At 44.0% G+C, this 13,232-nt stretch overlaps 2 protein-coding genes across 4 annotated transcripts in view; one reads left to right on the forward strand and one right to left on the reverse strand.

The window, feature by feature from the left end:
- Window positions 1-680: 680 nt before the first annotated feature.
- Window positions 681-9,421, forward strand: LOC308039184 (serine/arginine-rich splicing factor 7-like). 3 transcript variants are annotated; one of them, XM_080342299.1, is made up of 9 exons: window positions 681-806; window positions 1,235-1,415; window positions 1,562-1,738; window positions 2,716-2,790; window positions 2,934-3,035; window positions 3,488-3,541; window positions 5,778-5,822; window positions 6,504-6,539; window positions 7,419-9,421. In XM_080342299.1, the coding sequence occupies exons 1-9, from the start codon at window positions 785-787 to the stop codon at window positions 7,441-7,443; spliced, it is 717 nt and encodes a 238-aa protein (XP_080198425.1). In that variant the 5' UTR covers window positions 681-784; the 3' UTR covers window positions 7,444-9,421. The 3 variants fall into 3 exon arrangements, with proteins under 3 accessions (XP_080198425.1, XP_080198426.1, XP_080198427.1); XM_080342300.1 differs by having other exon boundaries at window positions 2,716-2,754; XM_080342301.1 differs by lacking the exon at window positions 5,778-5,822.
- A 1,539-nt stretch (window positions 9,422-10,960) lies between these two features.
- The window catches only part of DHX57 (DExH-box helicase 57), a 24,400-nt gene continuing 22,128 nt past the window's right edge, over window positions 10,961-13,232 (reverse strand). The window contains exons 22-24 of the mRNA XM_080340863.1: window positions 13,128-13,232; window positions 11,933-12,133; window positions 10,961-11,813 (exon numbers count right to left, since the gene is read on the reverse strand). The exon at window positions 13,128-13,232 is cut by the window's right edge and continues 30 nt beyond it. Coding sequence (XP_080196989.1) covers window positions 11,670-11,813; window positions 11,933-12,133; window positions 13,128-13,232 — 450 coding nt within the window. The 3' untranslated portion in view covers window positions 10,961-11,669. The remainder of the gene's footprint in view (window positions 11,814-11,932; window positions 12,134-13,127) is intronic.

Genomic DNA, 13,232 nt, shown 5'->3' on the forward strand with positions numbered 1-13,232 from the left:
CCTGTTCCAGTGCTGACACCCTCAAAGTAAAGAAGTTTCTCCCCATATTCAGATGGAACCTCCTGCATTTCAGTCTGTGCTTGTTGCCCCACATCAAAGTGTTGGACACCACTGAAAAGGGTCTGGTCCATCCTCCTGACACCCATCCTTGTGATATTTATAAGCATTGATAAGATCTCTTTTCAGCCTTCTCCAGGCTAAACGATAAATTCCGCTCAAGAGATTAAAGAACTGCTTGCAAATGCCTAGTTACAAGTAACATAACACCTCCCTACCTCCACACCAGGGCATAAGGAGCCTGCTAGGCTCTTCACTTTTAGCCTCACCAGGGCCAGAAGCTGAGTTACAGGATTCACATGCGAGGTGTGACTAGAACAAGTGGTTCCCTTCTCTGCTCCCCGTTTGCATCCCCGCGCCTCCCTCACAGCTAGCTCTCGCCTGGGGCTGGGCGGTGGTTGTGCCCATGGGGGGTCTCACTGCCTCCATGATCCCAAGACGCGAGACCTGTAGAGCGATCAAGGGAACCACCAGCACAAGTGCGCCCCCCATAACAGCCCATGCGCGTCACCGCGCAGCCTCCCCTGGCGCGCGCCCGGCGCTCGGCCCTGGGCCGCAACGTGCAGGCGCAACCGCCCACCGTCAGTCTCGCGAGACCTGCCGGTTCCGCGTTGCCAAGCGACCGGAGCCCCGCCCCCCGTGCGGCGGTCCGGGCGCGGCGCGCAGTCGCGACGGAGGCTCCGTTTATACAAGGGTCGCACGCGGGGCTGGGCTGTTAGTGGGGAAGATGTCGCGCTATGGCCGTTACGGTAGGGGGGCTCGATAGCCGGGGACAGCGGGGAACACGGGGAGGCTGCCGTTGGGGGGTGGCGGCGGCGCGGCGTCGTGTGCTGAGGAGAACGTGGCCGTCGCTTCGGACGGACGGCTGTGAGAGAAGATGGCGCCAAGAAGAGAGACGCTGGGGGCGGGCGGTAGCCGTGGGCTGCTGGGGTGAAGGACGCGGGTCTGGCGAGTAGTGGGACCTTATAGGGGAGCGCGGGGGGGGGAAGAGGAGGGAACGTGCGGCACCGGGGGGAGCGCACCAAAATGGAGGCGGTGTCAAAGATGGCGGCACCCGCCGTTGGCGGGGCGGGTGGGGGGGGCGGTGGCGGTCGCGCCGAGCGCGCAGCCTAGTGTCTGGCGCCGCGCGCGCGCGCGCGGCCGGGCCCCGCCACTGACATCGCGTCGTTCCCGGCAGAGACCAAGGTTTACGTGGGAAACCTGGGCACGGGCGCGGGCAAAAGCGAGCTGGAGAGAGCCTTCAGCTACTATGGGCCCCTGAGAACCGTGTGGATCGCGAGGAACCCGCCAGGGTTTGCCTTTGTGGAGTTTGAAGATCCGAGGGATGCTGAAGATGCTGTGCTTGGCCTTGATGGGAAGTATGTGTTTGCCTTCAATGCCCTTGACTCCTCTGACTGCAGTTTCGGGTGTTCTCAGCCCACACCAATCATCAGTATCTGTTCCATGTGCAACAAGCACAGGGGCAAAAAGTATACCTGAGATTAAAACATACTGTATCTTGCAGGATAATATGTGGCTCCAGGGTTAGAGTGGAAGTGTCCACCGGGATGCCTCGTCGCTCCCGTTACGACAGGCCTCCTGCACGGCGCCCCTTTGACCCTAATGACAGATGCTATGAGTGTGGTGAGAAAGGCCACTATGCTTACGATTGTCATCGCTATAGTCGCCGAAGGAGGAGCAGGTACATGTGGGGCCAGGGTGGCTGGGTTGCTTCGCCAGTTCAGTTTTGTGTAGCTCTTGTTAGCAAAGAACAGAATGTTACACCAGCTTTCTTTAACTCTTAATGTAGTAAATCAACAGGTGTATATCACATATTTTTTTCTTTTTTTTGCTAATACATATCAAATGTTAATATCTTAATAATCAACCTGGTCAAAACCTTTCAGGTTTCTTCGTTTGAGTCAGTCGCCTTGATTCAGAATGTCACGAGCCTTAAGATTTCATGCTGAGGCGCCTTGCAAATCCGACACTTAAGATCCTCCTAGACCTTGAGGTGATCAGCATAAGAGGCCAGATCCCCTCGAGCCATCTACACGTAGCTTCACCTTATTCTTTAAGGGCAGAAAATTTGAGACGGTGATCGCCGTAACAGTAAATTTGGCTTTCAATTGGGGGCCCCCTCCGGTTTAGAAAGAGGAACACCAGATTGACCACTTTCCCACCTAGAAAAATCTTCTTGCGTCAATCAAGCCTCACCCTGGCTCATTGGGCTGTCAGTTTGATCGTCGTTAGATTGAAGAGAACACCTAGATGCAGCGATCGGCTATAGATACTTCTAGATCGTCTAGATCTACTAGACCTTGGGCCAAAGAGGGTCGACCTGCAGACTTGCAAGGTTTATTTTAAATACGCATTACAGTGTTTTCTATTCTAATGTAATTCTGCAATGTAATTCAGCTTTTAACATTTTTCTAGGTAGTAAAATGCTCAAGACAAGTAGGCCCAGAGATTTTTTTCCAACTGACAGATGCTAGTGGTGTGGTTTTTGTTGATTTGGTTTATGTGGTTCTTTTGTTAGTTTCTTTATTTTTTTCTTTTTTTTTTTTTTTTTTCTTTTTTTTTTAACTTGTCTGAATCAGTTTTGACTTCAGCAGGGCCTCACGTGTACTGATTTCTGCAGCTGTTTCCTGATACCTGTTTTCTCTAACCTAAAACCAGGTCCCGGTCTAGATCCCGTTCAAGGTCCCGAGGCAGAAGGTATTCTCGGTCACGTAGTTGGAGTCGCGGTAGGAGGTGGGGTTCCTGCTGTTGTGGTGTGTGTGGTTTTTTGGGTTTTTTTGGGGTTTTTTTTGTCCTCCTCCCTCTGATCCACCCCTTTTTGTAGTCTTTGTGAAAAGTACCTTGCAGTAATTTGTTTTCTTCCCTTTGTTTTATAGATCAAGGTCAGCTTCCTACCGCAGGTCTAGGTCAATGTCTCCTCGTAGGTATAGGTCATTTACACCCCGCAGATCTCGGTCTGGTTCTTTAAGGAGATCAAGGTATGTGTTTTCTATTATGATCACAACATTGTTGAACACAACGTAACTGTTGGGACTTAATATTAAATTTATATTTTGCAGTCCTGTGTGTTTGCAGGAACCTTCATGGTGTTACATCCCTGAGAGCTAATTTGAATGCTTTCTTTGAAGTTAAAAGCTGCTGTTTCTGAGCTCTTTTTGTACTGTATCAAAGTTAGAGCCTTGATCTATGTTTAAGCTCCTACTTCAGCTTTATAGATAGAGTAATCATGCTTAGTTGACTAGGGCAGTGGAATTTCTTATGTGACTGGTAGTACTGACCAAATGTGGTACAATTTTTTAATAATAAAAGTTATTTCTGCAAAACCAGTAGTTAAAATTCTCTGAGGTCATTAAAGTCATAAAAGTCAAAGAACACTCTCAGCTGTATGAATTGTGTAGTAGTAGCTGAGCTTTCACTGCTTTTTTTCTAGATCTAGGTCCAGATCACGCTCAAGGTCCCGGTCTGTTGTATGGCCTCGAAGTAGGTAAGGTATTTTAATTCAAACCAATAATAGTTTGGAGGTTGGTGTTGTGGTTTTTTTTTTGGGTGGGTGGTGGTTGGTTGGTTTTTGGTTGTTTTCTCCAGGGAGTTTGCCTGGAACAATTTAGAAGGTAGTGCAGCATATCAATATTTGCACTTAATAATTCATGCCCTTTCGCAGGCTAATATGTAGCCATAAGCAAAGCATGTGTATGTCTGTGGAGAGAAGTTTTGAAAACTAGTTATTGCTTATGCATGTAGAGAATGCTTCATCTCATCTCCTGCAGGAAATGCTGCTTACATTTTTCTTGTTTTGTTTTTTGTAAATCCCAAATACTGGAAGGAAAAAAAGGCACGGTGAGAAGATTGCCACTGTTGACTGAACTCCTGCTTAAAGCTGTTCAGCTTTGTCAGTTCCAGTTCTGAGAGTTAGATTGAATTAAATTGGTGTAGTACCAAGAGCTATGTTATACAGTGTAGGGCACTTGACTTTGGAGGCTTGGAGGGCCGACTGAACAGAACCATGTGAGTCCTGATGCCACAGGGTCATGTTCTGAAGGATGTTTTCTGTGTTAGAATGGAAGCTGAGGAAAATGGGTATAGAGTAAGTGCTCCTTCATATTTTCCTCTACAATTTGTGGTAACTTAGTTGGATGAAGCCTGAAACAGTAGGGTAAAATGCAATGGATATGAGAGCTGATAAGTTGGAAGAAGTTGTCTTTTGTTTTGCATTAGAATAGGGGAAGAAAAATGTTTTTTTGGGAGGGGTCTGTCTGCTACTTTAGGACTTGAAAATAGAGCCTTTAAAGGGGATGATGATTATTATTGCTAGAACTGTCCTGACTTATTACTCACATAGGGCTGTAATGCAGGAGATGACTAGCCAGGTTCAAATTGCATGCTGCTGCTGGAAGATGCTGAGTACTGATGATGTTGCTTGGTGACTTTAGTTCTGAGACAGTCATATTTCTGCCTGAAAGACTTGATACTCAGAAGTTTCTGAGGAATGCTGACTTTACACTGGTCTGCAATTGCAGTGGTAAGAAGTGATAGTTAGGACTGGAGTTACAGAAGCATCATGAAGACTTCTTGTCTGTATTAGTGCTGGTCTGGTGCTGCTTCTGAAGCTTTTCATCTGCCAGTCCCTGTTTGCTGTACCTCTCTGAAGGAGGATTTACCAACAGTTATTGTAGTAAGATGGTGCTCTTCTGTGCTGCCTTACTGTATTTCTTACCAAAGGCAAGTCAGGTTCATGCTACAAAATACAAGTTCTGGGTAGTTTTGAGCAACTCTGTCCTCTGTAACTATGATACACTAACAAAATCACTGGTTAGAGTGTTAGGAACTGTGACAGGTGATGGCTCAGCATATTTTGGTAACCAGGAAGGTTTCAAAGCAGTGGCAGGTCAACTCATTGTTTAACTTATGCTAACAGTGCCAATGTAGTATTATATTCTATAAGTTAATAGGCCAAGTAAAGGTGAATCTTGATTACCCTTTAAAACAGTTTTACTCTTTTGGCCAAGTCTGTTAAACAACTGACTATCTTAAACACTGGGATTCCTGATGTTCAGTAATACTACATGCCTGAATTCTGACACTCTAGGAGGACAGATATTAGAAATTTCTAAGTAACAACAAATACTTGAGTTGGTAAAATAACATGATAAATGTGGGAAGAAAGTCTCAATGTTTGAGCAGATTTTAATTCATAAGATAAACTAGGAATAGTATATGCATTAGTAGCCAGGAATCAAAGAGAAAACTGAAATGTTGCTTTCATTTATACTTGAATAAAAGTGGTAATGGGAACTGGGTCTGAAGAATTAATCAGCTCTTCAACACACATGTTTACTTGTGGCTAATTCCAGGTTCTTAATATGCTATTAAAAGATTTTTTTTTAAGATGACACTTGAAACTATACCTTCCTTTGTGGAAGGGATACTGGCAGGTGGAGGGGGAAAGTCTGGGAGCCTAGTACAAAATCTGTTGTGTGAAAGTGGTAGCTGAAGCTTTGCTCGGAGCTTCTTGTACTGTTGTCTTCTGATAAGCAGAGTCTCTGGAGTAAGAGCTAAAGGATTCTCCTGAAATGTCAGGAGAGAATCCTTCAGCACCAGCGTCTTCTTCTGTGGTTGGTGATGCTATGGAGTATGAATTTGTTGTTGCTGGTTTAGCCAACTTTCATTGTATGTGCATGCCACTGGCTGCTTTGCTGAGCTTCATTTTTCTCCTGTTGTAGGTCTGGGTCCCATGGTAGATCTAAATCTGGCTTGCCTGCTAAAAGGTGAGCGTATAAATGAGTAGCACTCAGGTGTGATTGTATGTGGCTGGGGTATTTTTGTTTTATTGTTTTTGTCCATGCAATTAAAAAATCTCTGCTTGGACCAGTATTTTGGTTGTATGTGGAAGAGGGGTGTTGTGTTGTTGTGGGTTATTTTTTTTTGTATGTGGGTTGGGCTTTCTGGATGGCTGATTTTAAAATACTTTAATACTTTTTTGTTATTTTTGTTTTGTTTTTTATAATAGCTTATTTTTGTGGGACAGTAGGCAATATAGGTTTTTTGTTTAACCCATGATCATGATAGAGAGTATTTTGGACAAAATTTGAGGTATATCTTTCCCTATCATTGTTGTCAACTGTCTGTAGGTCTCAGTCTTCCTGACTCTTATCTCCTTGATTTGCTGCTCCTGCTTTGCAGGATTACTGTGACCATTTTACAGCTGCTTTGAAGCTGTGTTGGTATTTCCCTGAGAGCTCCAGCTTTCAGCAGTTTTCCTTCTCAACTGCAGCTTCTTGCTTAAAGTAATTCGATATACTTGCTATCAGCAGCATTAAGGCTGGTGTCTTTTAATGTATTTAACAACATCAAACCCTTCTTACTGGTTTTAAATGGTCAAAATTGGTTACTGAGTGTATAAAGTTTGCAACATTGTGGGTTTTTTGTTTTGTTTTGTTTTTTAACAGTTGCTCGAAGTCCAGATCACCATCTCCGAAGAGAAGGTAAGAATATCCTAAAACTGGAGTGTGCCGTTACATAGAACTAGTGTGTGGAGTAGTTGCTATAGAAGTTAATTTGTGCAAGGATAAAAGCTTGAAAGTTTTTTTACTTGTCTTTAATTTGTGAACTATGAAAAGGTGAATTGTTATGGGTGGTTCTTATTATAAAAAGATGTTTTATGGGCACTTCTTACCACTTGTGGTCAGAGCTTTGTGATAGTAACTAACCTACTTGAAAGAAATCTTAAAGGACAACAGAAAATGTGGGCAAATGAGAATTGGCTGTCCCAAAGTTCCTGGGGCATTTAGAATTTGGGGAAGAAGGGAGTAATGTAAAGTGTGGACCAAACCATGAATATGTGGTAGGGTGAAATTCTTGCTGGTGGCTCCCTCACAGCTGGCTGTCACTGAGTTGCACAGCTGCCAAGCTTTTCTATGCACTGTGACATAAGAAGCAAGTTTTCCTATGTAACCCAGAGAAGTATGTGCTGGAATTTATGTAGTCTGAGATACTGAGGTAGTGCCCCATGGCTGGCCAGAAACTGGAACCATGTAGGTTTATGCCAGAGTTCAAATTCCCTTGCACAGCTGGAGTGCAAGCTCCAAGGTGCTTTCTGAGCAGGCTTGATGTTCTGCCTATCTGTCACAGCTGACGTTTTTCACTTTGCCTGCCATTTTTGAGTTTAAAGCAGTTGTTATTTACAAAAGTGTAAAATATAACACTTTTCTCATTAGTGATGAACTGTAAGTGAAAACAGTGTGGAGAGGGGCATAATGAGGTGGGGGGGAGGGCTTCTGAGCAGAAGAAACCTGGGGTAGCATGCACAGTTTCTGTTGGTTTTGCTGTAGGAGTTGCTCTCAATCTTTTTCTTTACCTTTCAGTCACTCACCATCAGGAAGCCCTTGAAGGAGTGCAAGTTCTGAAAGAATGGATTCAAATTTAAAAAATTTAAGAAGAAAATTTATTTTGTTTACATTATTATAAGGGATTTTGTGATGTCTTTATAAACATAAGGGCTTAGTCCTAGAAGGCTGTTTCTATTGACTAACAATTGGCAAGTATTTGCATCTTTTAAAAGTCTTACTGGTAGACTAATGCAAAGCTCTTCTGTTGTGTTAACATTCTGTGATCTGGAAATGTTGGGCTTTTTTATTGGTGCAAAGAAATAAACTGTGCATTTCTAACTAAGAAATATTTTGTGATAACCCTCTTGTTTCTGTGAATAGTTGGGTAGCTGAAGCAGGTCATGTGTTACCATGGTGAAAAGCAGGAAGCAAGCTGTTTTGCAAGGGCTACCCTGCAGGCTTGTGCCTGGTGTAGGACTTAATTGCTACTGAGTACTGATTAGAGCGAAGAGTTACCAGTACCAGCTGTTGTTCTTACTGTTTGGTCTTGAATGTTAGTTATCTCTACCTTGCATTTTTATTTGCACCTCCTCAAAGCTTAGTGAAGCTGAAAACTTGTCTGGAGGTGCTTGTACACTTGATGATTTGACTTACAAAAATGTCTACAAAGGCCATGAATAGGTAAGGAATGTGTGAATGCTGGTCAGTCTATTCTGTTGATCAAAGGACCAGTGAACTTCTCACCTGAAGGTACTTGGAATACTCATGGAATGTAAACCATTGAGGCAAATATTTTTAGAGATCTTGTTTATGTCCTGGTTGTCCAAACTGTACTGTTTCTTTGTGATACTTAAGATAAATTGGCAGAAGATAATACATTTAGAGATTCCTTTTTTTTGAAATTAAGGATTTTCTGACAGACTGAAGGTCACAAGCAGGTCATGTTTAAGTAGCAGTAAATTTGGGAAATTGAGAGGTCATGTTCCACCTCTCCTACCTGTCACATCTTCTTTGGCAGTAAAGCGTAACAGAGATCAGTTGTTGCTTTGGGAAACTGGACTGTAGCTGCCTGTACACAGATAGGTTACTGAAGGTTTTAATTAAGTATGATAAACTAGTGCAAGGTATTTGCCAATTTGATTTCTCCTTGCAGCTGATAGTGGCTACTATCAGACTAGTAAAGAAATTGGAGTGCCACGTGCTGTTTGACTTAAGTCTTCCTTATTGTATGTTCTGGCCTATAGTGCTGTGTCTTACAGGCCTGCAAGGAATAACAGTTCTCTTGGGCCTTCTAATATATCTACTGTTAAGAGTACAGCACAGCAGCTCTGTGTGGGCTCCAAGCACCAGGGGTTCAGATGAACTTTGATTGTTATTGCTTAACAAGTTGTCCAGGTATTAAAAGAATTATAATGAGCCCCTGTACATGATATCACAGATTCTTCCTCTGTACTACAACATGTGTTGTCTGTCCCCTCTCGCACGTTTGTATATTTTAGTGCATTGGTGCTTAGTAGGATAAGGGGCTTTCCTTGCTGATGCTGCTGCAATTGATATTTTGTTGTAACCATAGTCCCTTGTAAGATACAGAGAGAGCTGGAAGAAACAGCTAGGGTGACCCAAAAGCCACTGCTAAACACTGCTGGCAGGGAGTATTTATTGGGTTCTCTTCCCCTTGCACCATTGCAGTTTACAGCATTAATGGTAAAATTACCCCATGCAACAAGTGCTTCTAAAGGGGAGTAGCTTTTTTTTTTTTTTTTTTTGTTCTTTTTCACTCTGTACTGCTGAACCAAGCTGACTCCATAATAAACCTGGAGACCTAAGACTCTTCTAGTGCTACATTTCTTTTTCAGTCTTTTGCTCCTTTGTGTTTACAGAGGGGTGGATTGGGACTGCATCTGTGTGCTCAGGGGTAGCAGAGATGTGGTGGAAGGAGGGGCACTAGAGACAAGCTGGGGTCAGCAAGCAGGAGGTGGCTTTTATAGCTCACAGGGAGGCCCATGGGCACTGCCACTGTGTTTGGTACTTGCTATCTGTATTTAATATGGATCTCATCCTCCTGCTGTCTCAAAGGCAGTCCCAGCTCTGCTGCGGAGGGCTCAGAGTGCTGCTGGGGAATACAGCAGCCAGGTTCCAGCTCAGCTGTTGCCCTGTTACTCTTAAGGATAAATTAAATGGAAGTGGGAAAAGGGAGCTGTTGCATAGACTAACACTGGCTTCAGGGGCTGAATGTGCTGAAGGAAACAAGTAATAAACCCACTGTGCCCAGTTGGTGCACATGCAGTTCCCGGGGAATCAGCCTGTTCTGGCACTATTACGTCAAAATCCTCAAGTAACAGCTGACATGACAGCTCAGGCACTGAGGCAGGAGGGGTGTGTGCACAGTTCAGCTATTGATTTGTCCTGTGTCCCTTCTGCCATCAAGGTAAGGCATGAGGATGTTTCAGAAGCCCTCCCTCCAGCGGGGTGGATGCTGCTAATTAGTGCCTACTACACCATCAGCTCTCCTTACCCCAGAGGTGGAATTTAGCAGGTCCTTGGAGGAAGAGTCCTACAGACTCTGCTTGAACATTAGTTTCCATCCAAAACACAGCACAGGTGGTTGAGAAGCCATTCAGGAGGATACCACTGTGACAGTACATGGAAGTCCAAGCTGAAAAATGGAATCTCTTCTTATTTCATTCCACAGCCCACCTGAACATAATATTTGCTTAACCTTACTGACACAGCAAGGAGCAACACCACATTTAGCAGTCTTGCTTCGCACAGAGTGAATGACTGACAACATACTCTGTTTGCCACTGCAGTGCTTTAATACCCCACCTCAGGATTCCTCAGCCTTAACAGCTCTTCACTAAAAACACAAGACAAACCCCAAGGGTCCAGGGGTGCAGCTACGGCATAGTGCTGTTGTTGACCAGTGCCAAGCAATGGCAACAGTTTAGCCTTGCAGGTCAACATACCTGTGAACACCATTCTACTGCACTGGTATGCTGGTGTTGGTGCCCCTGTCTTCTTCCTCAGGCAAGGGTATGTTGCCATGAAACTGCTTCCACAAACATTCAAGTGCGCTTTTTTTGAAAAAAAATCAAACTAGTCCCCAAATGTGTGCCTCTCTCTGCTCATCATTCCTCACCCTGAAAACTTTCTAGGCAGGGCTGGTGGTAGAGGCAGTATTTACTATTACAGGTGACAGCAAAGTTATTTTACTTAAGGCACTTGCCAGTATTTGCAATTGCTAGTGCATCAAGCAGCTCAGCTACAGCAGCACTCAGCATTGCAATTAAGCAACGTCAAAGGGAAGAAGTAATAGCTCATTATTACTGTGGTGTTTTGGCAGAGTCTGCTGTAGCAGTCTGCCTCCTAGATCAGGAGTTTGGCTAAAGGTTTCCAAAGGCAGGACTTCCTGCCAGCTGTGCAAGGTGGCAGGAGGCCTACCAGTTACCCAAGGATCCACTTTTAATGCATTATAGTAGTCCCTCTCATCTGTTTTACTTTTTTCACAGCTGGGGGGGGGGGGGCAGGGGGTGGGGCTGGAAAAGCCCAGCTTTCAGAGGCACCATCCATACTTGTACAGTTTTAGACTGTAACCAGAATAGCCTGCACCGATTAAACAAGTGACTCCAACTGATCCAGTACATTCACAGCAGAGGACAAACTCAAAGACCATTTCAGAATCCCCTGACATGCTCACCTTTTGAAGGGCTTTGGGTTGAACCATAAGCAAATCAATCCCTGGTCAGCCAACACTGAGTACCTCAATGAAGTCTTGGCCAAAATGCAGAAGTGAGTTTAAACCAATTTGGGAGCAGCTTATGATGTCACATGCTGCCTCCAGGTATTACCATTACAAGAAGCAGCTAGGTAGCAGGTATTTTTGTGACCAGAAAACACTATTGCCAGTTTGCAGCCTCATGAAAACAAAAAGCACTCTTCTTTTTTATGTGGAGGTTTATAGTGCTCCTTGGAGCTTTGCCATTTTCCAGAGTGTACTGTAAGTCACCTTACTTTGAACAAGTGAGCTCTCTGCAAACAAAAGAGAAAAAAAAAACCAAAACACCAAAACAACAACAAAAAACCCACCAAAACAAAATAAAACCAAAACCAAACAAACAAAAAAAACCAACTAACAACCAAAACTTGTGAATAGTACAGTTGCCAACTTGGTCTTCCAGAGATTAGCGCCATGTTTCGGGACAACAAATACATCAATACACTGATGTTATCTTGGTCTGTTCTCAAGCAGCATAAAACAGTGAGTCTTTACAGAAAACCGTTCTCACATCACTGTGTGGTCACAAGCTTTACAATCATACTGATGATCTGAGATCCACGGGGGCACATGCATAAATCCATGCTGGGATTCTTGATTTTATCCTGCAGCAGCTGGTCTAGTTCACAGCGCAGCTCTTTCACCAGCTCAGCCACCTGACATGCACATGGTGAAACACAGAGGTGAGTGTAACGCTCACGAGTGTGGGGCTCCTGCATTCTAAACACAAGCACAACTTGGCAGCACTCCCAGCATTATGCCTCCTTTTCCTTACCTGGTGAGAGGTAGCCACAAACTGTATCCATCCATCATCAAGAGAAATGACAAATTCTCCCTTCTTCAGCTGCATGTGAACCTGCCCACCTCCAAGCAGGACCAGCGGGTACACCGACACCATACTGCAGTCCCGAATGAACACACGGCTGGTCTTGATTTTCTCGTGATACACCAGGTAGGGGCTCTCAAAGTGCCTTGTCTGAAACATGTACACGACATCCTTATTGAAGTGCCACATCCCTTCCTACCTGCTCAGGCAAGTATGGGCCAGCCTGCCTCCTCCACAAAGGCCTCCTCTGCCTCTTCTACAACTGCAACAAACAGCAAATGTGCCAAAAATGCACCTGCATGACTAACAGACTCTGACCCATAAGAGCTGCAACTCTGCCAGTTACCCATTGCTTCTCCCTGCTGGTGCAGCGAGCACATGAGATATTGTGTAATTCATCAATGTTGCATCAAGGCCCCAAGTTCTCCATTCCATGCCAAGGACATTTTCATGTGCATGTTTCTTATGCTCTTTCAAAGCAAAAGTCATGAACACTTCAAAGCCTTTATAACCCAAATATGTGGTTAATGATTAAAACCCCATTTTTTTAAAGCAAGTAATTTATATCCTGGAAAAGCAATGAATCATCAAATCTGGAGACAAACTTCATGAGACAAATATTACTATATATCAATGGTAGAAAAAGAAGAGCTCTTATCTAAGTGTTAGCTATTAAGCTGGAAAGGAAATTAACTTCAGAGTTTGAAGAGCCATGAAGAAACAAACCAGAGTATGTCCCTGAGTTATTTACCAATAAATAATATTTCAGCTGAAGAGATAAGGCCTGGGGAGGGGAAGTGGGCAGAGTAATCTACATGTATGGAGGTGCTATATACATGCATTCATTACAAAGAGAAGCCAGGGGAGCATTGCAACTGCAGCATTTTTGCATGTAGCATCTAGAAAACATCAGCTGGAGGGGGTTACTGAATCTGCTAATTCTACTCCAGAGGTTGGAGTTTAACTGTGTGCCCTCTTAACTCAGGAATGCACCATTATTTACAATTCTAACGGGACTGTTCAATCATGAAGACTTTTTTTTTAAACATCAATAAGAACCCTTGCTGTAATCATAAATGATCAAGCAAAGGTGATTTATTTTATAAAAAAGAGCATGCTTTGCGGAAAGAAAAAGAATCCCAACCTGGTAATTCACAGATGAAGGATGAATGTGAACATAACCATCATTTTTGGTGACAAACTTCAGCTCTTCAGCTTTTGGTTGCATTTTGACCGCTCCTGCACTGGT

The sequence above is a fragment of the Nesoenas mayeri genome, assembly GCF_963082525.1.
Source record: "Nesoenas mayeri genome assembly, chromosome: 3".
Lineage (NCBI taxonomy): Eukaryota > Metazoa > Chordata > Aves > Columbiformes > Columbidae > Nesoenas > Nesoenas mayeri.